General features: G+C 50.7%; 1 protein-coding gene across 8 annotated transcripts in view; it reads right to left on the bottom strand.

The window, feature by feature from the left end:
- Positions 1-26,095, bottom strand: part of ZC3H18 (zinc finger CCCH-type containing 18) — a 39,527-nt gene extending 13,432 nt beyond the window's left edge. For 3 of the 8 annotated variants that reach the window (XM_086468924.1, XM_086468925.1, XM_086468931.1), the window contains exons 1-9: positions 25,494-26,088; positions 22,359-22,443; positions 18,981-19,129; positions 18,243-18,335; positions 17,477-17,634; positions 14,193-14,319; positions 12,732-13,030; positions 1,440-1,640; positions 276-401 (exon numbers count right to left, since the gene is read on the bottom strand). In XM_086468924.1, coding sequence (XP_086325050.1) covers positions 276-401; positions 1,440-1,640; positions 12,732-13,030; positions 14,193-14,319; positions 17,477-17,634; positions 18,243-18,335; positions 18,981-19,129; positions 22,359-22,443; positions 25,494-26,081 — 1,826 coding nt within the window. In that variant the 5' untranslated portion in view covers positions 26,082-26,088. Of the gene's footprint in view, positions 1-275; positions 402-1,439; positions 1,641-12,731; positions 13,031-14,192; positions 14,320-15,823; positions 15,857-17,476; positions 17,635-18,242; positions 18,336-18,980; positions 19,130-22,358; positions 22,444-25,493 lie in introns of all 8 variants that reach the window. The other 5 variants (XM_086468927.1, XM_086468930.1, XM_086468928.1 and 2 more) reach the window with 4 other exon arrangements.
- Positions 26,096-27,917: the final 1,822 nt, after the last annotated feature.

Raw genomic sequence — 27,917 nt, 5'->3', positions numbered from 1 at the left:
CACAGGCATGGGAAACAGCCCAGCCACAGCAGCCCGGTACTCGTGGGTGGGAGGACTGGGGCGAGGAGGGGGTGGCTGACACATCTGCTTCATCCAACCACCAAACCAACAGGCTGCCTCGCAGTCTATTGTATTTCCCTCAAGAAAGTGGCTCGAATGTTTTATTTCAAGAGTTGGCTACTTGCTTTTAAGTAGCAGCAGAAGCAGCTGTTAGCAAGTGTTTGGGGAAAAAAAAAGAGTGCACCATTACTTTCAAAGAGAGAAGGAGCCATTACCTGGACCTGCTGCCTGAGAAAGAGCTGTGTCTTGACGAGCGACTAGAGTAAGAGCTGTAAGATGATGATCTGGAACGAGACCGCGAGGAACCTGAACCAGAATAGGTGGATGAACGAGAAGAGGACCTGAAAGAAAAATAATCAAATTCAGCGCCTCTCGAGAAGGCCTCAGACACCAAGGTCTTGTTTCCAGTACGCCCTTCCCAAGTTCTCCAACGCTGCTCCAAAAAAAATGACCTGCCTTCTCCTCGGTGGCCTCTCCTCCATCCCCCCCTTTTCTTTCAAAGAGGATCCTGTTGTCGCTACCCCCTTTGCCCCCTTGAATAGGCCTCCCCCTCCTTTAGCTAATATGGCTTTCCATCCCTTTTTGAGAACTCCTTCCCCACCATTTTACGCCTTTTCACCAGACAACACCCTGGTCGGCTGGGTCACACGGGTACGAGAAAACAGAAAAATCTCAGGTGCAGTGATCCCAGCAAGAAAAGCTATCTGCTTCAGGAGGGCTTGGGTTTTTAGATCCCTATCTTCAGCTCAGCATGTTCCTCATTCCTCACTGATACTTTTCCCCTCTCTTTTCAGTAGCTTCAAGTTCAAGCATTTAAAACAAATGGATCCAGCTTATGCCTTGACTCTCCTAGATTCAGGGTGCTGCCTTCTGAAAAGCATTTTTTTATCTTGCAACCACTGGTTTTCAAGCTCCTCTAAGGCTCTGTCAAGCCTCCATAACCCCAAGTTTTTTCCCCCCAGCAGCATCAGCACGCTCTTGCTAGCGTGGGCTTCACCTCATCCCCCCCACCCCCGGCGCTCCTGGAGTGAAGAGGCTCCAATTTTCACAGCTTCCAGCTCCTTCTGCTCCTACGAAGGTCAGTTTTCATCTAGGTGAGCTACCAGACAGCTTCCCAGCCTAATTTCTCTGAAGAGTGACTTTTTCCAAGGACCTGTCTTAAGTCTTCAACAGATCACACCACAGCCTCCACCGCTGCGTGCCCCCTTTAGCTTCCACCTCACTACCTACACCCCAGCACCCACAGCTGCCATCGAGCAGCCAGTCTTGAACAGCTTTCCCAGACATCTCGCCACCTCCCACTGACAGGAGAGCGCCTCGCCACATTCCCCGCCACGCCAGCAAGGCTCGGATGTGACGTGCTCTTCGCCTCCGCTCACCTTGAAGAGCCAGAAGCGGACGCTGAAGAAGCAGAGGTTTTTCGGCGCCTACGCGCGCGGCTGGGAGAGACAGAGACCCCCAGCTTCTTCTTGGGGGACTTGGATCGGCGCCAGGGGTCCTTCCATTCGTCTGCTCTCTTCGACTGAGCGGTGGTAATTGTGGTTGCCTCCTTCTCCTTCTTTGGTGGCTCAGGCTGGCGGCTGGAAAACAGAGGAGTTAAGTCCCTGGGACTTTTTTTTATAGAGGAAGGCTAATAGAAACAGAGGGCCAGGAAAAGATCTGAGAAGTTCACCCTTCAATACCAGTACTAGCTCTCAAATCTCCACTGCAGCATCGTTTTGGGGGGATGAAGGGTTAGAACAGCTATCACTCTGTAAATCAGTGACTGCGAGCCCCTCAACACAGCAGGACCTGCAAGTTTTGGGACTGCTTTGTCGCGCTGCCCAAGCAGCGACCTGCCAGCTGATTTCGGCTTTGGCCTCCAAGGAGCGGACACCAACACACGTAAGAGGGAACGGAACGGGAAACCTGGTTCTTCCCACGCCTGTGCTTGAGCTGGAGCAACCCAAACCTGGTAGGCAGCCCCTAGGGCAACCAAAATACTGAACACAGCCAGGCTAAGGGCTGACTTGGAGCGTGCACCTGAAACGCCGTCTCGATACAGCAAACGGCTGGGAACAACCAGCAGGCACTCGGAGATTCAGCCTGAATTGCTCTCTCCTACGGTTCCCTTATCAGGGCATCACGTGGGACTGTGTCACAAGCCTTACCACCGCCAAGACACATTGATCTGTCTCTCACCCTCACAAAGGGGACGGTTACCTCATCAGCTGAGCATAAAGCAGAACGTAAGGGCTGCTTTATCACCTTATTATTCCCTAGGTGCTTATAAACACCACCGAGCACGTGCTCTGCTGCTGTTGATAATCGTGGAGATGTGACGAGCCAGGCTACGTACGCTCCATCTCCTCCCCTCCCTTTTCAGGGCTCTAGTTGAGTTTTCCCCTTTTTCTCTGGTTCTCCAGGCTTCCCTGCTCCTCCACAACCTTGTGAAAACAATTCAGTGATAACTTTTCAGCATCTCTACCAGGGAGTTCTTTTAAGTACTCCAGGCTGAGCTTCTTCCGCCCTAGACTTTATTATCTCTCTTATCTACGGATGATTTCACTTGGGATTTTTCTTCACCTGTACTCTAACCTGCAGAGGACTGTTCAATTACCTGCTCATAACCTTCTCCCCTGGGTTTAGGCAAAGTTTGTGCTTGCTTAAAGGTTTCCAAAGTCCATCGCACTCATCACATTACCAGGACAATGATGCGTTTATTCCTTTTCTCGAAATAATGATCCCTCTTGCGCTGAGAATTTGGGGGAGGAAAGGCACCTTCCATCGCTGGGTTCACCCAGTACCACCCAATTAGTCACACGACCGAAGCAACCACTCCCCACGCAACTTCCTCGACCTTTTTGAGATAAAAAAAGCAACCTCCAAGTTTTCCAATAATTCTACGGCCTGCGCTTCTCGCCGCAACACTTTTTTCAACAGACAACAGGATGATTAAAGCTCTTCATTAGCAGCCTGTCCTGCCCTTTGAAGGGTTCACTAGTCACAAAGAAGTCTCATCTCCTATTAAACCAGCCTCACCACAGTTAAAACTCCTCCAGCCTCTCACCCCTTTGACTCCCAAACTTCTATACGCTGAGTTTAAAGCCCAGGGCACCGTCCTACTCTTCCCCTATCTTTGCCAATACAACTAGAGCAATTTTAACATCTAGCTCAGTATATACAGAACCTTATGGGAGGAGAAATTCTTCTTTCACCTTCACCTCTCCCCCAAATCTCATGCTAGCCTCAGAGGAGGACGCTTATGTATTAGCCCAGAAAATTGCTGACTGCCTAGCAAGAGTCCCAAGCGGGGTTACGGCTCAGCATTATTCACCAGCATCTTCATTTAGCAGCATCACCCTTTCCAGCACTGCTCCAACACACGCTATTTAACACAGCACGTGTTATTTGCAGCGAGTTGGTCTAATTTTCCGTATGATAACCCCAACGACATCTGAGTATCTAATCACGGAGGAAGACCACGGCTCTGAACAAGGGGCTGAGATAGACTGGACCTACTATTTATACTCTGATAACACTAAACAGTTGTAGCTGGGGTCGAGCTCTCGTTCCAGCAGATGTAGCACAAACTCATTTTGAAGCCATCTTCACCTCTGGAGCACCTTCCAAACAACAACTAAGGGCAAAGCAGGAAGAAAAAGAAGGCTGGGAACAGCCTACACACCTCGCACCAAGCAGCAGGTTAACCATCAGCAGGAAGGCGGAGGAGAACTCTGATGTCCCTTCCTGAGGGACGGCGCTGTCGGCCTGCTTTGGGAGACGCAGGGGGAATATTCTGCTGGCACAGGCGGGCAGAGAGGCAGTTCCACCTCAAGACCCGCACAGACTGCTCAGAAGCTTTTCACTGCAGCAGCCACGGTGACCAATGTGAAAGCCAAACAACTAAGGAACGCTCTTGCCCCTCTCTCCAGGCTCAACTCTCTCCTGCAATCGTTTTCAGTGAGAGAACTCGCCTACAGAATTTAGTCTTTGCCTCTCTCAGGAAAAAAAAAAACCCAACTTGCCCAGCACATCCTGAGAGCTGGACCTCAGCTCCCAACACCACGTGGGCACCACTTACGCTGAACTCCCCAACCTGGGCGCCAGCCTGGAGCAAAGATGACTACGAAAGCAAATCTCATCACTCGCACCTATTACCTGGTTAGATGCAATTCTCTCCCGATGAAGTCACTTTCTGGAGGAAAGGTTTTTTTTTTTTTCCCCAGGAAAACCACAACAGAAAGCCTCATTTCTGGATATGCCTTGGCTTTTTGACTCAGCAGTAAATACGTTACCGTACTACAGCCAAGAAAGAAAAACGATGCTCGTGTCAGGACATTTTCAAAGCCTTTCCTCAAGAGCTACCTGCGTGCCCAACAGGTAGCATCACCAAATAAACTTGTTCAACTTCACACGAGGGACTGGTATCTGATGCCGCTTGGCTCGCCTCCTCCAGCGGAATTCAGGAGTCAGAACTGAAAGTAATGCGGAGCAGCTGCCAAGATCCTCACCGTCTGCCTCCGACTACCATCTCCATTCCAGCCCGGAGGAGTTTCACCAGGCTCTCCGAGGCTCGCAGCCCATGGAACAGGCACCGATCGATACCGATGAAAGCCGAGGCAGACGCGAGGCTCGCGGCGGAAAGCCTGCGGAGAAAAGGCAGCAGGCAGGCGGCCTGTGGCTCCCTGCCCAGTGCGACGCCAAAGACGATAGCTGCTGCTGGTGCTGCGCTGCTGGGGGGGCTGAGCCATGTATTTCATCCCGGGAAGGTGGAGGCTTCCTCCTCGCTTCCACTCTTACGACTGGGTTGTTTTTCCCTTCCCATCTTGTGCTGGATCTGGTGCTTGTTGGAGCGCTCTCTGTGCCAGTGCAGCTCCTTAATTCAACACGGAGAGGGGGGAAAAACCCCCAAGAGGTCAGCGTTTTGAACAACTGCGGGAGCTGACCCACGGCAAAGAGAGGAGGGAAGGAGAGAAGCAGCCTGGCTGCTTCAGGGTGGTTGAGCCATGAGGTCGGCCCACGGTATGTAAGTTCACCCTCAGCCCAGCAGGAGTTACCCAGGCTGGTGCAGTCCACGCTGCAGGCAAATCTAATCCACTTCAGCACAGAGAGGGGTTGGCTGGCAAAAAAGTCACCCACTGCCAAAGCACCTGCGTGAATCCCGACAAGTTCCAATTTTTAGGAAACTTCTCAAACATTTCAGATTTAACTCCCCAATTAGGCAAGCCTATGCCACAAGGTTCAAAAAAAAAAAAAAAGAAATTAGAGGCAGTAAGAGACTGACAAGACAGACTGATCAAAAGCAGCTTAAATTTCCTTCCAGAGCCCCGAGGAGCAGCATCCTGCGTCACCAGGGCACGAGCAAGGTCTGCAGAGCTTAGCTACTTCCGAAGCCCATTTTAACCTTAAAGTAACTAAATGCTTTATTTTCCAGAACGAACACATTAATGCGTATTTGGCTGGAATTTAATTACAGCAATCAAGCGGAGAACTGAAGCCGAACGTGGCTTTGGCAACGAGAGGAGGAACCAAGGCAGCTCCAGCTGGCAACGCGAACCACAGCGTAGGTCAGCCAGCTCCGGCTCCCAAACCAACCCTGTCACCGAATTTGACAAGAATTTGGAGGTGGGGGGGGGGGGGAAGCAGAGCTGCACAGCTTGGAGTTTTCCTCCTTGTGTATTATGCAAATGACACCGAAGCATTTCTAATCTTAGAGGGGAAAATAAGCTGGCTGGGAAAGTGCTTCCTTCCTTCCCCTCCCTGCGGGACACGGCTCCTATGGGTAACGCAAACCTTATCACCCCTGGTCACCGGTGACGTCAGCCTGGCTCCAGGGCTACTGTTTTGGCCGGCAGTTCCAGCTCGATTTTCTGAAAGAGCAAAGTCCGCTGATGATTTAAAAGCCGTTTTGGTGGGTTTTTTTCTTCTGCAGGAAAGCGAGGATTGCGTCAGCAGCGCCGGCACGAGTTTTCCTTCAGTGTCAGTGGAATTTTCCAGAGGAAGCGGACTCGAGGAACGACTGGAGCCACGGAGCAAGGAAGTTGCGAAGGGACCTGCCGTTGCTGCAAAATAAACTCCAGCAGCGCGCGGGCACGCTGGAAGATTTCTCCCGGCTCAGCGCAATCAAGTCAACTGGTGTGGCTGGAAGAGGGACAACAGCTCCCGAAAGCCACCTACGTGCGGCTGCAACGGGAAATGCTGAACCTTGGAGCCCGTGCTACCTGATCCTGGGGAAATAGTAGCAAAGGATACGCTTTTCTCAAGACATTTTGATCTAAAGCAGAGTTATCAGTTGCTTAAAAAAAAAAAAAAAAAAAGAGAAGATTTCTTCAAAGCCTGATGGGGAGAGGCTTTAAAATTAAATAGTGGAGATACAATCTGAACCTTCCGTATGAAATCATCACAGCAGGTAGATAAACGTATCTGAGATGTGATCTACCCTACGGGCTGAGCATTTGACGCCTTGAGAGCCTCCTCTAAATGAGAGGTACCCGTGTGCAGCGATTCTGCCCCAGTCTTTGCAATCTTTTAATAAAATCCAGTGTGGGAAATCTCTCCAGTAATCCCATCTCTGAAATGCCAAAGAAAAAAACCACATTCCTTGAGATCCACATCTGAGTCACTCGATGCCCTTCATCTTGATTTACGGTTACGAAACCCTGCTCCTTTTACTGTGGAAGCGGAGGCAGGACCTCAAGAACCATGAAGACCAGCGAAAAACTCCAGTCAACAGACATGCTTTGGGGAGAACTTTGAACAAAGTTTTGCTGATTTGGTTCACAGAGAGATTTTATTATTGCTGACTTCCCAAACGAACCGGGAGCGTAAAGGAAAGCGAAGCTGTCTAACCAGGTTCCGTCGCTCCGGCTGGCAGCTGCACCACAAAAAAAACGGGGATGTAAACAAGATATTGTAATGTTTATCACCACAGTGCTACCATACAGGCTGCTCGACGGAGTCTGAAGAACCACAGAGCAGCACAGGGCATGTTCTGCACATGGGGAGAAGGGGAATCCTCTTCGGAGCAGTGCTGCACCGAGGGCGGCGTGGCAGACCTGGTGTGCGCAGGAGGAACAGGGGCCCAGCTCCAGCTGGAGCCCAGAAACCTTGTTTTCAGCCTGGGAAACCCAACAGCCTGGGGCCATTTGCTTCTCTTCACTCTCTGCGCTCCAAGAAGCCGCCCAGAGAAGGTGCAGACACCTGGAGAGCAAACCTCTGCCTCCCCAGAGAGGCGGCTTTTCCCCCTCGGTGGCTTCTCGTGGATCTAAGACTAACTCAGAGCGCTCCAGGGTCTTCCTGATGCCTGACTCGAAATCGGGAAGAGCACACAGTTGTCTATCCTGCCTGCTCTTCCTCCTGTGGCAGGACAAACAGGAATAAATGAAGGGTTTCTTTTAAGAAAAGAGCCGACATTTCCACAGGGAAAGCTAGGAAAAGACAAAATCCACCAGCCTGCTGCACCGCCTTCATACAAGAGCGTGAGATGCCATCAGCGAGCCCACCAGAACGCCTGGCTCTATTGGAGCAACAGCTGCTTTCGTACAGAGCCCTCACACGCAAAAAACCGGGGAGCAGATCCAGCCAGCGGCACGGGGAGACCACCAGAAACCGCTGGGAAAGATGACGACGACCCAAGAGCGCTTCGAATAACAGATTCTTCTGAAAAACGAGTTCAGTTGGTTCGTGATCACACACATACACACACGCTATCACGAATCACTCCATTTGCATTCCCTTACTTTTGCCACTCCTTTATCTAATCAAGTTCCTTCCAACACTTTCTAACTTGCAAGCCCTGGGTACTCACTGATTTTAGGCTCCAGGTCACCCTGTTCGTCAACGTGCTCACCCCAGAGACGAACAACGACCGATTACAAAGCCGACTTGAAGGAGCTTGACCAAAATAACACAAGGGTGAGCTCTGCCAAGGGAACGCGTCACCTTTTGTCCCAGGGTCTGCAGCATTATGCAGCATCTCACAACTGAGGGCTACTGCCACCTCCACAGAAGCTGGGAGGAAGCCCAACGCTCCTCGCTGGAAGGGTTTTGCAAAGGATTTATGATTTGCCACGGACTGGCTGTCCTTTCTGACATTGCTTGAAATTTTACAGTGTCCCTACTTGCAGGTGTTATTTTTAATTTTTTTAATGGCTGCATAAGTGCACTCCATCAATAGCCTTTAGCCCAGCCGGGGGAAACTTCCTTCCAAAAAAAAACCTGTCGTGTGTGCGATAATCACAGGACAGTTCACCAGGACACTGCTCCTTCCTGGCAGCTTTGGAGCTGCTGTCACCTCCTGTCCAGACTCTCGGACATCTCAGGACAACGGCCACCTCCTCCTCACCCCACAGATTTTGGGGTGCATAGCATGGGCCCTGACCAAACCTGGAAATAGCTTTTAGGTCAGACTTCAGGGGAAACTTCCTTAAGAACCGGAGATGGCAAATCTCTCTCACTTGAAGACTCCACGCTGCTACTCACCAGGGCCCACAGCATCCCCCCGCAGAGGAAACCCACGTGGGAAAGGAACCAACGCCCCTCTCGAGGACCTGCAGCATGGGATTGCCTCCTCCTCTTCCTCCCTGCTCGGTGGGCAACCACCTAGTGCTGCCCCAGCCAACAGGGCAGCAATACTGAGCCGGCTGCCCGTGCCAGTGGGTCCAACTCCTCAATGTCCCTCAGTGCTTTGGAAAGACAACTGCTACCAGGTCCCACAACACGAACGGTGCTGCTTAAAGCCCTCCTGAAACAACCAGATTTGCTCAGATGACGGCAGGATAAAGACCTGTGCAACAACAGAAGGATTAAAGCGAATTACTACGTCTGTCTGCGGGGCCTGGGCTCACCGCTAAAGGCCAGCAGCCTGGGTAAGAACATCTTGCACTCCTCCAAGCCTCTCCAAATGAGATATTTCATGCCATTTCTTTATCCCCGAAATGCTTTGCGCAACAGCAAGCTAGACTGGCAAGACAGAGATATAAAGCAGAAATTTTGTACTCAGCAAAAATCAGTCACAGCCTGGGGCATTCGAACTCGTTCTGGAGATGGGGAGCACAAGGACAGCCAGCCAAGTGATCCCTCTAATTGATCATAAGGAGTCCTGCCTTGTTTCAGCGTTCGATGTCTGAGGAGGGAGGAGAAGGAAGGGGAAGAACAATTTTACTAGCGTTGCAATCTCAGATTATAAAGCTCTTGGGAGTGCTCGTCTTAAGCTTGGGGGGACAAAAACCCACCCCAAACCCAAAGCAGCAAGGGACACTCCTTCCAAACAAGCCCAACCCACGTGTGACAATCCCACTTGAAGCCCAAACACTGCAGCCTCTTCTTTTAAAAGGTTCAAGCAGAAACACTTGCCACGGAGCCCGTCAGGGTTTGCAACCTTTGTTTGTTATTCAGTTCTAATCCCCCTCATCTGTAGCAACCAGCGATTGCCAGGAAGTCCTCTGGCTCCTCTGTGTTATTGGCCTTAACTGCTCCACTGCTGTTCAGAGATCAGATTAAACCTTCCTGCTTTCAGTGGAACGGAAAGGGCATTTGTGGCGTGTTCCTGGCTATTTGCCTTTTTGAGCTTCTTTCATCCCTTTCGACCCCGCACTCTCTACGTCCGTTTGTCCCTTCCTCCAGCCTCTGCTTCAGGGAGCTCGGACACGGACGGACAGACCCGCATCCACCTGTACTCACAGACACCTTCAGCTCTGCCTTTGGCAAAGCTCTCCCTGCCGGTTGCACAACTCCCACGGAGCAGTTTTCCAACCTCCCCAGCTCATTAGGGAGGGAAGAGCAGGGCCGCGTGGGCTCCGGCGGGAAGCGGCGCTGCCTTTGGTGCCGGAATGTTAACGGGCAGCTGCCTGCAGCCAGCCCCCGTCACCTGGAAAGGCCGGACCTGCCGAAAACCGGGACCTAGCGATTAGGGAAAGCCCGGAGTCTATAAATAGACCTGCAGGTGAGCGCTACGCCACTGTTGTGCATCCTGTTGCCCAGGAAGCACGAAGCAATCACGAGCGTTTTTACGCATTAAGCAAACTCGGGCGCTGCTTCATCCCGAGGTGCCAAACCTGACCCTCCGCAGCAGCACGAAGGTATTTGGAGAAAAGGTGAGACCGCCCGAACCGCCGCGCTGCCACGAGGAAGTTTGGAGCCTGTCAAAAAGGTGACGTGGGACACAAACGGCGCTGCCCAGCGCCAAGTCACGCCGTAAGCGCGACCGAGGCTTCTGGGGAATGCGGCGTAGGGCGGCACACACTGCTGGACGAGGGAGGTCTTCTCCAAGGGAGAAGAAGTTGAATTATGCCATTGCTTTGTTAAAAAAGCTTTTTTTTTCTGCAGGTTTATCTTCTCTGCAAACACCCACACCCCTGTAAACGCTGTAGTAAGAGCGTTCATGTTGACGGGGGTTTCGACAGCGAGAACTGAAGTCCCATGAAGAGCCCTTGGAGAGCTGCCTTCAGCAACGTAGGGCTTTTGGGTTTACTGCTAAGTGCTCTTATTAATTCCCCTCTCCTCTAAGAGGAGATACTGGGTGTAGGTGCTGACCTGACATTTTGGTTTTTTGGAGATTTTAAAGCTTTCCATTCAGTTCCAGCTCCCCGTTCCAACACAAAAAACGCTTCTGGCCACCAGCTTTCAAAGCCCCACGCAAACGAAGCCAAAAGCAAGCCCTGCTCGCTGTCCCTCTCTCCCAGCTCTCCTCCTGGCCCCGCAGCCATCAGCACCCGCCTTACAGGACAAGGCTGAGGACACTTCCAGTAGTAGATTCTCCACAAAGAATAGCAGACTTAAAAATGAACAAAACAATGAGGCATATCAAGGACTACTGTTAATTTAGCAAGACTAGCCTGAAGCAGCCTGGTTTGGAGCCGCAAGAGGCACCCACAGCTCCCTTAAGCAGCGCTCGTCTCAGAGAGGAGACACGGGAGGGAAGCGGGGAACCTCTAACCCCAAAGCATGTAACGTCACGAACGCTGTAAATCCCATCTCTCGGCTCACACCGAGGGTTTCACGGGGCGAGATGGATCCAAGGCGGGCGAGCACGGCCACCGCCCCCGAGCCAGCCGCCCCTGGGCAGCGCTAACAGCCAAAGCTCTCCCACAGAGCCCTGCCCCACGGCCCAGCACGAGTGTCACGGGAGAGAGCCACCAGCAGCCTCAGCCTTGCGTGCGGCCATCCCGGTCATGGGGGCTGTTCATGACTAACCACCTGAGCTGCCCATCAGCTGACGTCGCTTTCCTCATCGTCATCATCTTCATCACATGCTCCTGCGCGCAGCAAGATCTCTGCCATCACTAACCCCACGAGAGCACCGACCAACAGCAAACGCGGCAATGAAGGCGCACAAATTATGGTTGTAAGTGAAGATTGTAATTAAACGTGGCATGTAATTAAATGTATTCCTATGACCACTTTGACACCGCTACGGCACCAAAGTGCTCACGAGGCACCTCCAAACTGTTCTGAAGCCGTGGCTTCCTCTTGGAGAAAAGGCTCAGCACCAAAAATCAACTTTCCTTCTAGTAACACAAATAAAAATTCTGGGTCAGATTCGAGACTAAACCCTGCTCTCGCCTGCCACCACACAATTCCACGCAGCACCTCGTTCCAGGCCTCCTTCGCCCTGTTCTTCGTTAAAACACACTTCTCCTCATGCTCACGATGCTTTGCACCTTCCTCAAGCGCTCAAGAAACAACACAGACATCAGCCAGAAGGAGAAGCTCCAAGGTCTTGGGAAACACAGCTTCCCTGCACCCCACTTTGCCCCAAACACCCCCCCGCCCCGAGGCTTGCGTGTCCCCACATTCCCCGACACACCGTCAGAACACTCCATCTGCCACTCGTTTTCAAGACACTGACACTGCTGATCAGTTTTTCTTGCCCTTCAGCAGGAAATTTGACACTTTTCTCTGATTCTGAACCAAAAGACATTGTGACATTAAAAGCTCCCATAAGACAAGGTCTATATTCAGCTGTGGTATTTATACGGTGCTTTACAAATATGCCCAATACACGGCACGCTGGGAAATAATCGACAGAGAAACTAAATAGGATTCACTTTAAAATTCCTAGATTTTTAGTCTGTCTGGTTCAATTTTCCCTTTCACACAGGTCAGAACCAGGATTTTCAGAAAAAACTGCTCAGAGGCAAGAAACCCAACTCCACACTGCAGCTGTACCGTAACCCCTAGACTCGTTTCAAGGCACACAATCCCTTTAACCTTTTCTAGCCTCTTTGATGAGTTTTACTTAATAAATCTCCAGACCCTTTTGCTAGCCAAACACTCCCAAACCGGCCCTGATTCTTGTCAAAGCTCGTTTGTCGAGGCCACAAAGGGGGTCGCCACCGTCTGCAGGGTGCTCTCAGCACTGGGGACTCAGCCAGCCTCCCGAGACGTCCTTCAGCCTCCGGGGAACGGGGACAAGCGGAACATCTCCGTACCCACACACCGCAGGACAGATGTTCTCCTCCTTTCAGAGCCAGGTTACGCACGCTCGGTTCTGGCTGAGGTTTTAGCTCCACTTAGTGGCCAGCAAGGCTCGCTCAGAGCGTTGCCTCCCTCTTGAAACTACCGCTTTACTCAAGGAATTGTGGACAACAGAGATGATCTCCTCTCTGATCAGCGTGAGCCTGGTTCCTCCTCCACAGCTAAACCAACGTCAGCTAAAATGCCGAGCCCGAATTCCAGCCAACACTTACCTGGGTAGCAGCGGGGACCGTGGCTTTGGTTTTTCTTTCTCCTTTTCGCGTTCCCTGTCCCTGTCCCGGTCTCGGTCCCTGTCCCGGTCCCGGTGCTGCCTGTCTTTTTCATCTCTCTTCACGCGTTCTCTCTCCCGTTCCCACTCTTCTTTCCGCCGCTGGCGCTCCTTGTCGCGCTCCCGTTCCCTTTCTCGCTCTCGCTCCCGCTGGCGCCGCTCCCGTTCTCGCTCCCGCTCCCTCTCGCGTTCCCTTTCCCGTTGTCTGTTCTCTCTTTCCCTTTCCCGTTCTCGCTCTCTTTCCTTTAAAAAGAAGAAGAGAAACTGTCGTGACGCTGTGGTACCAACTCCCAACAAAGCGGGCAGCAAGGTTTCAAAGTCTCGGACTGCAAGTAACTACACGCGCCCTCCCACGTCAGAGGAAAGGTTTGGGATAAATAATCTGGAGCTTGCTGGCCGTCACTGCTGAGCAGGCAGAAAGGGGAGAGGAACAAAACACCAGATCATATTCACCACAGTTGTCATTTGCAAAAACAACAGTCAAAGATTAATTTGGCTCATTAGCTTATTAAATAAACGTATCGATGTTTACAAGGATCTACTCTCGCTGCTAATCGTGTTTATAACAAGCTAATTAACCTCACACACAAGCGCCACGGAAATAATTCAGGGTGCATCCCGTGCAGCAGTAGGGAGGACGGGCTCCTGTTTGTGCACTGCTGCCGCAGAACGCCACGGTCTCGCGGCAAAAGGAAAGCCCCTCGGCAAAAGGACGTGAGCGATACCACCGAAAAGCTCCCCACGGAGCAGGGTTTATTATTTTTGCCACTGCTCTGGAGGCACAACAGTTTGCAGGAGGGCAAAAGCAAGCAGAGGGAAAGGTTCACAGCCTAATTTTCACCGAGCTCTACACCTTCCAGCAGCGCAACACCGGCTGCATGGGGGATTTTAGCAGCTGCCTGTGTGCTTTCCTCATCTGACTCAGCCGACTAACGTGCAACTCCACCAGCGGCGGACCATCACGCCGGAGCCTCCGTCTGTACACAAAGCACGCCCGTCCAAATCTAATCCTTTCCGTCTGTCCCAGTAACTAACAAGCAAACCGTTCCCCAGGCAGGCTATTTCCTGGAAACTCCCCTCCTTCTCCCACATTCCCACAAACGGCCGCAGAAGCGCTGCACCACTGCCTGGTACGGAGAGGAGCAGCCAGGGCACGTGAAGAGGAACCACCTTCCCATCTCAGACGTGCTTTTGCCTTCGTCCTGCTGAAACAGAACGTCCTCCCAGCCCTGCACACCTCGAGCGTGTTCTGTGCAGCCACTAAGTCAAGATTTAGCTATTTGTAAGACGGAGCATCTCGAACATACAGGAGAAATCCCGTTTCAACCACCGCGCTGGCAACACGACGAGCACTGAAGTACCTGGAAGAAAGTTGAAAGGAAAAAGTGCGGAAAGGGGTATTTACCTTACTTACTCTGTAGTTACGGTACGGATCTGGGTCTGTATACTGAACCCTGAAATTCTCATACTGCCCACCACGCCAGAACCGTTCTATTTCATAGTCATAATAAGGATCTGTATAGGGATCAAGCCTACAACGAAAAACAGGGAAGGTTAGAAAGGGAAACATCACCTTGTCAGCACACAAACACTACAGATTCTAGGTCAGGTCTTAAGTCACTGCGCCCTGACAAGAAAAAACATGTTCAACGGCGGACGACCAGACAAGCGGCCGGTTTTCCACATTTCCCAAAGAGACAGAAACGCTTTTTTTTTTTTTTTAAAGTGAAGCTTATCAGAGAAAAGCACAAACCTTTCTTGATAAACACCAACAAAGAAACACTAGGAACCGAATTCAGCCTTCCAAAATGCAGAAGCCCCAATTGCTTTTTTTACAGCCCCTTCAGATGTTTGCAAATGTAACAGAACATGTTTTGCCTCATGGACTCAGAGCTGTGTTTTCTGCCCATGCACACACAGCTCATCTCAAGCACCCTCACACCCAACGTGGAACAGATCTCCTACTTCCCCTGCCACTGGAGCGGCTGTGTACATCCCAGCACCACCAGCCCAGGATACTGGGAGCAGCTAAGTTTGGGGGGGGGGGGCAGGCCAGCAACACTCTGCCCCTGGAATTACTCCATGGAATGAAGGCGACCAAACTGCAGCTGATGTTCTCCAGGGCAAACAAGGTGCTGGTGAGCTCAGCTGGAAAACTGTCATTACTTTTGGGGAGGAAAAGGATCCAAACTTCACCCTCCTTCAATCTGCAATGTTCCCTTCATTTGATGATTTTTTTATTAATATGATTTGAGGTTTTTAATTCACATACTCAACGATATCCCATCCCTGCCAGCCACCTGGAGTGAAAATACATAAACATGGGGAGGTGGGTACAGGAAACAAGAAACTTCCAGGGCCACAGAGAAACCAGTGGCAGAACTGAGATTATAAAGCAAGTGTTCCCAATTCCACATTATCCATAATAAGACTGACTTGTCAGTTAGAGGAATCAAGGGCCCACTTTTGCGTTTGAAAAGGTGCCATATCTAAAACAATCCAAGATGTAAGCGCTGCCCTGCAAGTCAAGCGGCTACCTGTACTTCCTTCAGTGCTTTCAAATGGTTTAAGGTTTCTATTTTTGGCTGAAACAGTAAGCCAAGGGAAAGAATACCAGGGAATCTCAAACGTGGATGCTTCGTGCAGCAACGAACACCTGATGCCAACCGGGCAACAGACTGGATTCAGTGACATCAAGTGTTCAAAGAGACACCAATCTCAAGCTACGCCCAAAACCCAAAAAGAAACACTTTACTTTTTAACCCAGCCTCAAGTCCAAATCTCCCCAATTCTCTTCCTATAACATTTGTGGACTTCACTGCTGTGGATTGACATAATTCAGTGCTTCAATCCTTCGGTGAATAATTAGTAGCACCCAAAAAAAAAATCAAATACATCCATTCAGTTAATAAATCGCCCACCACACCTGATGGGACAGCGGTCTGTGGCCTAGGAAGTTTTCAGAAGTGCAATGGAGAAAGGAAAAGGAATATTTTCTTACAGTTGCAACAGTACTGGAATCAAAGACCTGCTTACCCATAGTTAATGTTTTCTTTGATGTCCACCTCCCTATAGTTTTTCAAAAAAGAAAAAGGGATTCATGAACTATTTAGACATCCTGATATGTCACAAGACAGTCCTGAAAGCATTCATTAACATCACAGCTGCACCACCAGTGGTTAGGTTGCTGCAAGGTGTCCATCTGTGCAGTAAGTGTGTGTGTGTGTGAGAAAAATCACCATTTTCTAGAGTTTACAGCAGCAGCAACTTCATATCTTTTTTGCCTTTTCGCACAATGAAGATACTTCAATGCCCCAGTCTAGTTATACAGAAAGGTGCCTGAATTTTCAGGAATTCCAGTTGTTTGATTACTCTATTTAACACTGGCTACATGCAACACATTTTTTTCCTTGACTATATGAAAAAACAGAAAGTCCTGTACCTAACACAACAGTTCTTACATCGGTCAGGCAGTGGCACAAAAAACTGGAATGCTGATGCTAGTTTTCGTACACCCTCACAAAATACAGATACTGTACTGTCAAGCCAGAGAGCACTGGTGACAATACAGCCCAGGGGCAACCGAAAGCCTTCTCAGAGGAAGAGAAGACCAAGATACGGACGGATTTCTACACACAAACAAGTTCATACGGTGCAACTGTTCCGTTACAGTCTGCAGAACTGAGCGGAGGGCTGCTTTGTAAGACGGGGAAGGGAACTGCGCTCCAGAGCAAGGCAAAAAACTACCGAACAAAAGCTTAACCTGCTCCTTTTCAGACCTTTTTTTGCAGTTCCTTCACTCCAGAACAGACAGAGCCAAGCCTGGCCAACGCTTTTCTCTGTGAGGGAGCAGAAATAGCCCATACATGCAGGAAGACCAGAGGATGTGTAAGCAAGACAGCAAGAGATCCACCTGCGTTCCTGCAGAACAGAAGCCTCTCTCTCTAAAACTGTTTTTCCATTCCGTTTCTTGGCTCAAGAATTACTAAGCAAGTCTCTCTAAGCTGACTTACTCATCCTCGCACCTTCTGCCAGCTCTCAGTCGTGACAGGAGCGGGTCTGAGGTGTCCAACATTTCATTTTACCTCCTTAAAAAAAACCCCAATCACCTACACCCTTCCGTTTAGGGTGTTTGTTCTGGCCCAGGCTATGCCCTGGCAGCTCACAGGTTTGCTTTCTGACCAGCGACTTACTAAATAGTTCCTCCAGGACTGGTCAAGATGTTTAAGACCAGCTGCTGTCCCAGTGCCCTTGTAAATAAACACCCAGCTGGTCAAGAGAACACAACTGCTGCCCTGAAGCTCCCGGAGCCGGAGCATACTCCAACTTCGCAGCCCCGGCTTCAACATTTTAAAACTCTCATGGGTTGGAATAAGAAAAACGAGATGGAAAAAAGGCAGAAGAATGCCCTGGCAGGCAATGCACCACTAGGTAATGTCCTTGAGGGACCGGTATGCCAACAGCACGGAGGGCAGGCAGGTTTAAAGACGACCGGGAAGGGAGGTGGCATTGAACTGGAGTCAGCGGAGGCCGCTCACGTTTTTAACCGGTGCACATACTGCTTAGTGGAAGTTGTTCCCATTTCCCGAGCTCAGCGTTCCTCCAGTTTGGAGGAACGAGGTAACTGCCAGACTGCACTGCATTTCCCACCCATCTATCCCACGCGGCAAAGCCAAGGCTGCATCTTACGCTGGATCTCTGACGTCTCTGGTGATGCGGTAATTCCAGTCGCGGAAGAACTCGTTTTCTTTGTCAAATTCACGCTCGTCTTCTCCGATAGTCACAGTGAACCTCTTCTCCTCAAAGTCAGGCTCCTGCTCTTTTCTCATAGTTGCCTTTTTTAATACCTGCCATAACAGAAAAACATTGTAAACAGAGAACATTTCTGAGGCACAGAGAAATAACTGTATTAAAAACCCGTCACCTGGGAGAAACCTGCCCTTCAACCAAAGCACCTTTCTTCTGCCCAAGTCTCATGAACGCCCAGCACACTGGGCTTTTCTTGACATAAAGTGTAATTCACTGCTCCATCATCTCAGAACAGCTAGCAGACAGGCAATAAAAGTTTCAGACATACTGACCCCCTTTCCTGCAACAATCAGGCACATGGATCCCGTAGGGGCTAGAGAGACAAGTACTGAAGTAAGGGAAATTGGACCAGCTTAAAAAGTTTTGCTTTGTGGAGGGCTTGACTCCTGAAGTGATCAGGGCCACGGATCCTCCTTAGCTGACATTCACATAAAACACCAAACCTGGATGCCAGCTCCTCCTAACTGTGCAACAACCGTGACGTACAACAACGCGCAGTTAACAGGCGGAAAGGCAAAAGTTTGGCTCCTTGCAAAGAGCGGAACGCTACGTGCTCCAAGGAGAGCTCTGCCAGCAGCCTGCTGCAGAGGGAACAGGCCAGCAGCTTTTGGCGACAGGCAGCACACCTCCTGAGGAGGGCACTCACCTCTTTAGCATGCCGGAGTCCTCTCTCCCAGGCACTTTCTGTTGGGGGGTCTGGAGGGGGTGGAGGTAAGATTTCATCAACGACAGGCCCTCCCTGTTCGAAGGGGGAGAAGAGGAAGGAGACAGACACTTGACATTAGGTTTAAGCAGCAAACTCATGCTTTGTAAACAGTTCCCACAGAGTATCTCCAGATACTCCAGAGCCTGTAAGAAAGACGGGGGCAATCTTTCCAGCAGGGCCTGTTCCAACAGGACAGTAGGGGGTTTTAAACTAAAAGAAGGGAGATTCAGACTAGATATAAAGACAATTTTTTTTTTTACAATGAGGGTGGTCAAACACTGGCACAGTTTGCCCAGAGAGGCGGTAGAAGCCCCATCCCTGGAGACATTCAAGGTCAGGCTGGACGGGGCTGTGAGCAACCTGATCCAGCTACAGCCGTCCCTGCCCACTGCAGGGGGGTTGGACTAGGCGAGCTGGAAAGGCCCCTTCCACCCCAAACTATTCTGTGATTCTATGAGATGTATCAGCAGGCCACGAGCTGGGACACACACGGAAAATGATCCCCCTCTACTAGCGACTTCAAGACCACCTTTTAAAAAAAATCACCGATCCAACTGATGTCTTGAATTTTGCTAAAGCACTACCTCAAAAAAAACCCAACATAATCTTCACTTCTCCTAGAGCAGAAGCCAAAAGCTACGTGCAGAAGCCGTAAATTCACCGAAAAGATGTCCGTACCCAAGGGTTGGCTGGCATCAGTGGGTGAGGGCCGATAGGAGGAGCACCATTTGGGGAGAAAGGCTCAGGCTTGGAGATCAAGGAGTAGTTTCCTTTGTCATTCACGCCAGGGTGAATAAATCGGCAGTTCATGCCCCAAGTACAGTGACCTGTGGAAATACAGTTCCATAAGAGCCCCGCATGCCTACAGCAAGCATTTGTTCAGCCCCAGACCCATTCAAACCCCATCAAGGAACAATGCTGTTGAACACCTATGACTTCGCTTCTCTCCAGCTTTGTCCAGATTTACCTGTTTTTCGTACACATGGAAAGACACTCACTACCCCCCACCTTCCCAGAGAGGACAAATAGATCTGGTCACGGATGGATGAACGTACAAGAACCTTATTACGGTGGGCAGGAGGGAGGGATGGATGCACACACACCATTAAGAAGATGCAGTAGCAAGCCTGTGAGCTCTTCAGGTCTTATCAATGACAAATACCTCAAGCTAGGAGCTCTACCTCAAGCTAGGAGCTCTACCTCAAGCTAGGAGCTCTACCTCAAGCTAGGAGCTCTACCTCAAGCTAGGAGCTCTACCTCAAGCTAGGAGCTCTACCTCAAGCTAGGAGCTCTACCTCAAGCTAGGAGCTCTACCTCAAGCTAGGAGCTCTACCTCAAGCTAGGAGCTCTACCTCAAGCTAGGAGCTCTACCTCAAGCTAGGAGCTCTACCTCAAGCTAGGAGCTCTACCTCAAGCTAGGAGCTCTACCTCAAGCTAGGAGCTCTACCTCAAGCTAGGAGCTCTACCTCAAGCTAGGAGCTCTACCTCAAGCTAGGAGCTCTACCTCAAGCTAGGAGCTCTACCTCAAGCTAGGAGCTCTACCTCAAGCTAGGAGCTCTACCTCAAGCTAGGAGCTCTACCTCAAGCTAGGAGCTCTACCTCAAGCTAGGAGCTCTACCTCAAGCTAGGAGCTCTACCTCAAGCTAGGAGCTCTACCTCAAGCTAGGAGCTCTACCTCAAGCTAGGAGCTCTACCTCAAGCTAGGAGCTCTACCTCAAGCTAGGAGCTCTACCTCAAGCTAGGAGCTCTACCTCAAGCTAGGAGCTCTACCTCAAGCTAGGAGCTCTACCTCAAGCTAGGAGCTCTACCTCAAGCTAGGAGCTCTACCTCAAGCTAGGAGCTCTACCTCTTACAGAAAACAATGAATACAAACTGACAGCAAAGCAAACATCACCCTGCGTGCCGAACAAACAGCTCTCTGGTGAGGCACAGAGTGCATCCAAGCTCTTCTCTCCAACCAACTCTGCAGCTTGCCAGGGTAAAGCCGGAGAGGAGACATCGCTACGGAGGGCAGCAGATGAATCTGAAGCTGCTCATCAGCTTCAGGTACCGTCCCCAAAGAGATGGTAACACTCAGGGGTCTCCAAGAGGATACAAAGCTAATTCCCAACTTTCATTTAGCTTGCCTTAGAAACAAACACCCCCTTTTTTTCTTTTTTTTTCCTCCTTAGAAACCCCCCCCCCCCCCTTTTTTCTTTTTTCCCCTCCCAGCAATGCCCTCAACATCAGGCAGCAGACATTTTGCAGCTTTCCCAGAGCGCAAACACCTTTGTGCAGCGGCTCCGGGAGCGCCGCGTCCTTCCTCCGTGCCCGAGCACCGGGCGCGGGGGCTGCCAGACACCCGCACAAACACTGACTCTTCCTCCTGAGGCGTCAAGGGGAACCACTACCCTGACAAAAAAGGGGCCCTGCTCTGTATTTCAGGGTGGCTACGCACCAAGCTGCTTCCCTGGAAGGGCCTGGCGAGCTAGGCATGCACGGCACCGGACAGCCACGGCCACGCCAGCGCTCCTCAGACACGGCAAGGACAAAAATCGGTCCTCAAGGTTCCCCGGGAGCAGCGCCTGCCCTCGCTGGTGGCAAAAAAAGCCTCGAAGGGACGAGCAAGAGGGGCTGCCAACGTTACCTGAACCCGTGCCAAACCAAGGAGATCCTGCAGCCTGAACTTTGACTCGGGCAAACATTTCCAGGCTGCACGGAGGCCTGTGTCACGCTAAGGATTCAGGAACCAACACCTCTCCCGGCCGAGGGACTTCCCTGTTCCACCATCACCACCGACACGTTCGCGGTTCAGCACGGGCAGAAAATGTGACACCGGGAGACATTCAGGAAGCCAAGGACATGATATCTGATGGTCACGTCTCTGGAAACCCCCGAAGCAGTTCCCTACGTTGCGTACGCCACTGACGCAAGAAATAAAGAGACTCCACCCTGTTCTCCACCCTCCTCTTAATTTCAGATTTTCATAAATTGTTTCAAGGGCGATTGTAAATAAAACCAAATGAGTAAACATTAAGTGAGATGAAGCTGAAGGAAGTGGGAGAGGGCTATAATCAGTTTAAGTAAGAAAACCTACTCTCTGCACTAAAAGAAATGGCAGGATAGTGTAAGATCGCTGTGGTGCAGTCAGGGAATGGCCTATTAAGAAGAATTACAAAAAAACCAATTGCATAGATTTAAGAGTTTCAAGTCTTAGGTCTCAGTGGCAGTAAGGAATACGTTTCATGACCTCCTACCCTCCTTCCTTCCAACCGAGGCTGACAATCCCAACCCTCTTGCAGAAACGTGGGATCTGATAGCGCGTGGAGCAACCCTCCGGCTTGAGGGGAAAAAACCCCTCTGTTTACACGAGGACGATGTTTTCTTCCAGCTGACCATCTCCTCAGCCCAGTGGAAGTACTGGCCACCGGGCCATCTCACCCTGTCAGGTCCAAGGTCGCCCCTCGAGCCTGCCGCCTCGCTGGGGTTTCTGGGTTGGTTGTGAGAGCAGCTACGCTTGAGCTGCCAACGCCACTACGCAGGTCCAGAGAGGCCTTTGCAGGGGCTGCAGCGGGTCAGTGGATGTCAACACGATGTCACATCAGTATTTCTTAGAGAAACAGTATCCCTAGCCCTACCCTCAATTTTGAAAACTCAGCAAATGCTTTTTATTAACCAGGGAAGTGAGATGGATATGAGATTGCAAGAAGCAACTAGGTTTTGGCAGAGCTTGATAAGAAATAACCAGTATTTGCCACTTTTGTTTTCCATGGAATAACCTCTAAGCGACAGCTGATGGTTACATCGGCCCAAGCAGTTTTATTCCATTGCTGTTTTAAAAACACCAGCAAGTTTTCCTTCATTTGCTTCTACCGGGCTCACCACACTTAGGGCAACGGAATTTTTGCCTCTTGGCTCCAGGTAAATTCCGCATCTGGCCACCAAGGCACAGAAAGGTGATCCCGAGGACGCCTGAGGCACAGCTCCTCACGCAGGCGACAGCTTAACGGGTTCAAAACCGAACAAGACAAATTACAGCACCTTTGGTTTTCCTCCACCACCACAGCACGGCATTACCTTTCATGAAGAATCGGCAGGTGGGACGCGGCCTCACTTTTCTGTCGCTGGGGTCTTTAACTTCTCCTTCTTCCAAGTCATCGTCCTGGAAGAGACAGACACGCTGACATTTCACGCGGTGCGTTTTCCGCAGCGACTTGACATTTCACAAATATGGTCAAATATCAGTCACTGAAAACACACCCTGGAGCAAAACACGAGAGAAGAAGCGATCTAAAGTTACAATAACCACCCCCGAGCGTCTCTGCGATGTGCTGCTAAACAGGGAGACGCGGCAACTACGGCGTTTCAAAGGTGACTGCAAAACCCTTCGGGCATTACGGACAGCTTGGTGCCACACCACAGGTTTCAAGCTGTGTTGTTTTACCCAATATAGGCTTAAAGGCCCCAAATCAGCAGCAGAGGGGATTAAGCTGTTATACCTCAGCTGGAGGAGGCTGGTCATGTACTTTTAGCTGGCAGTACAGAGGTAGCTTCACACTCTTTTGAGGTCAACGAGCTAAATCGTGTTCCCCTTCCCTCCTGCAGGCTGACAGCACGCACACTGCCAGCCACCGCGGTTCTAGCGGCGTGGGGGAGTACTGCTACCCTTCAGAGCCTTTAAACTGGGCTGTCCCCTGCCCAGCCCTCACGTCATCCCCCCTTAGCTCAACTCCTTCTGTTCACTGATTTAAAACACAGTGGTATTCCTGCATTAATGCAATAAGCCAACACAGACATCACACCCCTACACATCAAGGTCTGAAGGATGACGGCTATAACAATAATCATAAAATGCTTCCCCAAGAGGCCGAGCGACAATCTCACACACAAGCTTTTCGGGAAAAAGTCACACACATTTCTTCCAGTCCTCTCTGGCAACAACTTGACGCCTTCCCTTCTACCCCTCAACTCCACAGAGGAGCTGTGAATCGGCTCGAACAAAACCTTGTGTCACCCCCAGGCACAGCAGCCCCAGGAAGAAATTCTGGGAGATGGATGTTGCTCCAAAGATTAAGAACCGCAGGGGAGGAACATGAAACAGAAGTCATCAAACACCTCCAGAAGAAAGTTGTTGAAGCTTTAAAGTACCAGCCTTTTGCCTCTGGTCTTCAGGGAAAGAAAAAAAAAAACAAAACCCTTCCCTGGCTTTATTGGGCTGCACCTGAAAAGTCAAAAGGAGCTAAAAAGAGAGAAGGCAAAGGCAGACATGACCAGAGAGTTGTCAGAAGTATCTGGCAAGGAAATATGTTATTTATCCTAAAAGACACCCTGGCCTTCCCCTTTGGCTGCCTCCATTTCACCACCACAGCAGCTTTCAGCCTGTGAACCACATCTGAAGAGGGAGCATCTGGTGGAGACCTTCCCTTTGCGTGGCAATCGCCGCACTCCTGGGGCAGCGAGAGCAGTTGTCTACATGGAAAAGATGAGGACAGTTATGCACTTCGATCGGTTTAGCAGCTGGAAAGGAGGAAAAACCATCACTGGGCTGTAGAGAAACGAAGTATGTTCAGAGAGAGGAGTTAACAGCCTCTTCTGCCACACGCCTGAGGGCAACACAAAGACAGCTCTCCCGCACACGAGTGGATTTTGAAGACTACACATACATTCAAGTCAAAATTTGCTTTAATATTCCCCCCCTCCCCGTCGTCCAAGACAGGACTCTGAAAGCAGAATAAAATGCAGAGATTTAACAGCTTCCCCCAAAGCTGAGGATGGCATTCAACAGCACGTGAATGGTATAACCAGCTCAACTCTGCTTCTTTCAAAAGAACTGTGTGAAGTCTTTGCAAATGCTGTACTTGAACAAAAGGGAAAGTATTTATTTCTGGGAGGTCTCCTTGGAATCAGGCAGCTGGGAACCCTGTTATGAGTTAATGTATGAAAACCAGAGTACAGATTCATCTTGGGCTTTGTGAGGAGAGCGCTCCCAAGAATGCCTTAGACTCTAAAGGAAAGCATTCATATTTTAATCAAGAAGCAGGCATGGAGTCAGGATTCCAGGAATTTACTTTCCCCCTGCCTGGACTCTTCCACAATACGCTGAAATTCCTTCTAACTGAATCAGAAGCACACAAAACTTTTGGAAAATACATGTTTAACGATCACCTGCCAGAATGGGCACAACGAAGAAAAATCACATCACTTTTTTTTTTAAACAACAGGACTTGTCGAAGCGCCCTTAGAGTAATAAAAAGGCACAAGATACCACTCTTCAATAAAAAGGGAGGAGGGTCTCTCCAGCGAGGCTCCGTGAGCTTCCCAAGCTCGTGGCCAAGTCAGCTAACACAGCAATAGGGACTGGAAGGCAAAACCATCTCCCAAATCTGAGCCCTCCCTTCCTTGCCCCCGCAGTGACCCCATCCCCAGTCCATCACTTCCTTGCCTGGTCACCAGGACGTGCCCACCCCGCTGCCCCAACCGAGCCTGGCTGGGCAGGAGCGTTTTTGGCACGGATGGCCAGGAGCAGAGCCAGGTAGGTGCTCTGGACCACAGATTTCTCTTGGCAGCACTTTGCACTCCCACTACTTGGATTCAAGTAAGGAGGGCTATTTGCCTTAATCACCACCACAATTAAAACCACGTTGTGATTTTTTCCCTTCTCAGCTGTGAAACAGCAGCTACTGGGGCCGCCCATCCCCGAACACACCCCCCAAACCACGCGCAGGGGCCGCCTGCAGCACCTTCCCTTCCTCTTCCAGGCACCCAGAGGCCGCCAAAGCCCAACCAACAGCTCAGGACCACGGGCTCCCTGCGCCCACCCGATGCCCCAAGCACGTGGCAGCACCGGCCTCCTAGGGGACAGCCTAGGAACGCCTAATCCACGGCTAAGGAATTTGCTGTCGGCATCATCCAAGAGTCCTTCAAGAGCTGGGGCAGAAAGCACTGGAGCTCTTCCATAGTCAACGGGAACAAAGCTTATCTGTGAGGGCATCTGACTTTTCTGCAGTACGTGGCACTAGACAGCCTGCCCACCGAGTTTAGGACTTGGTCCACAGCACGGTCCTACCTCCAAAGAAAACGTGTGTCACCTGCACACTGGGGACACAGCCAGCACCGATATTCACGCCCAAGAAGGGAGGCAGGGGTGGCAGCCTAAGAGCCAAACAGCTCTGAAACACAAGGACAGGCCTCTCCCCACCAGCTCCTACTTACATCGATTTCTCCATCATCAATTTCTCCATCGTCTTCTTCCTTCTTCTTCTCCTTGAGGGGATCCTGGCCGTCCTTTTCATCATCACTTTTGCTGCTGGATTTTTTCTCATCTTCATGGGCATCATCTCCTTTCTCCTCTTCCTCATCATCCTCCCCAGCAGCTTTCTCACCATCCTCCTCGGCAGCAGCAGCACTTGGTTCCTCAGGAACTTCCTCGTCATAGTCCAACTCATGCTCATCTAGCTCACGGGTGACAGAGGACGCTTCATCACCGAGGTCATTCGTCCGGTCTTCCTCCTCTCCCTTGCGAGGCGGAGGGCTCTTCAGCTCCCCGCTCTGCTCGTTGTTGTCAGACTCCTGAGACTTGGTTTCGCTTAAGCGGTCCTCTTCATCCGAGTGGTTCTCCTCTTCACCATGACTCAGTCCCCGGCCTGCATCCTCCTCCTCTCCCAGGACGCTGCCTTGCCCACCCTCTCCGTCAAGTTCCCGGTCTGAACCGCTCTCCTTCAGGACTTCATCATCAGAAAGCTGCTGGTCCTCTTCGTCAGGAGAGCAGGGGTTTCGCTCAGGGCTGTCGGAAACGTCCATCAGTGCCCAATAGTCTGCAGAGGGCAGAAAACAACACTTGTTACGGGGAACAAGCTGGGAAATCGAGAAAGGCTCACCTTGCAGAATTAATACTCTTCTAATTTACCTCCTAGGGAAGAAAAGGGTGCTTGAATTCATGAACACGGCTTATCACAGTACCTTCAAAAAGAAAACAAGAGTTTAAACTGCACAAAGAACCGATTCCAATATTGTCCCAGACTAGACAGGAGGGCGCTACTCTTCACATCCACCACTGGAGCTCGAGGTTGGAATTTCACCTACAAGTTCGAGGTGAGGCTGCACAAGCACTCCCACCACACCACCATGAGAAGTCCCAAAGCAGCTCTCACCCCAGGCACAACCAGCAGCGCCGTTGCTTCTGCGAAGAGGTGAGGGAGCTTCAGAACACAGGGCCAGATGTCGGGGTGTCTTTTGTAACCACAAGCACGTGGCACCGCAAATCGCACCGACTCCTGAAGAGCCACAGGAGCGTGACTTACAGGGGTGCTGGAAAAACACCCTATATATTTATAGCACTTGTTACGCTGCATCCAGAATGGAGAAGAAAGCAAGGGCAGTATGTGTTCATGAAAACTCTTGGACTTTTAATCAGGTTTAATTCAGGCAGCGCATGTATCGCCACCTAATCTCCACCTGCTTTATACAGGAAAGAGTCAAAATTCCTTCCAAGCAGCGGATCAACCTCACAGTGATCTGCATCATGCCCTTTTGCTAGAAGCTGAGCGCGAGCACGTGCTTGGTGGAAGCTAAAAATCAGATGTCTGCTTAGAACAAGCACAGTAAATGCAACAGGAAGGGACAAGATGTAAAGCAGGGGAAAAATCCCCAGCCCATACAGCTATTTATTTTACTCTGGAGAACAAAACCCTACGAACTACAGAAGAAATGTCTGACCTAAGGAGCTGGCTGAGCTGTCTCTTACTGGGAAGATTACCAGTTCATATCTAGGCAAAAGCTCTTGCTGACCATACTCTTACCCTTCCGCTGTGGTCTCTTGCTGCAGCGTGTCTTAGCCCTGTAAGTGACAGCAACTCCGTCCTCGCCCCCCTCAGCACCAACCAACAGGGCTGGGCTGCCTCAGAAGAGCCCGAGCTGAGAGAGGCGTCTCGGCAGGTTTGCCAGCACCGAGGTGGCCGACTGATATCAGAGAGATACAAGCACCTACCGCAGTTCTCTGGTTGTACCAGTGTGGAACAGCTCAGAGGCACCAGCTCCTCTCAAGGCAGCACCTTTCCAGGGAAATAAATCCCCTGTTTCGGTATATGTCACCTCCTGCTCCAAACCCAAGGGTCTGGAACAAGCTCAGGCAGCCATCAGGCAGAAAGGAAAAGCTAAAGACAAACCCAAGGCTTACAGAAGCACATTTAGGGCTAAAGAAAAGCCGTGGGGTTACAAATCAACAGGACTTTTTTGTCTTCATATGGACCACGTTTTACTTCACCTGCCCCGAGCTACAACCTCCCTGCAAGCACATTTACTGCTGGTGCAACAAAAACACGGCAGAAATCACCAGATTTTTACCTGCTGTTTGATTGGAGCAGAAATGCTACAAATACAAGACTCTGCTAGCTCCTTTAAACACATCCAGCAATCCTTGGTGAAATACAAGTCATTAAGCTCTGCACCACTTAACCTTTTCCTCAGCCACCCTATCACTCCTCTCTGCTACGCTCCTCCGACGGGTTCTGCATATTAAAGGCTGCCGTTTACCCTCAAAGAGCACGAACAGACAGGCAGAAGGCACCCTGAGCCGCAGCATCCCGACTGCCACGCGCTGTAAATGTGACCAAAACCAAACCCAAGCAGCACCTGTAA

The sequence above is a fragment of the Leptosomus discolor genome, chromosome 8 (assembly GCF_034619465.1).
Source record: "Leptosomus discolor isolate bLepDis1 chromosome 8, bLepDis1.hap2, whole genome shotgun sequence".
Classification (NCBI taxonomy): Eukaryota; Metazoa; Chordata; class Aves; order Leptosomiformes; family Leptosomidae; genus Leptosomus; species Leptosomus discolor.
Note: the sequence above shows the minus strand (reverse complement) of the source record. Positions and strands in the feature narration are given on the sequence as shown.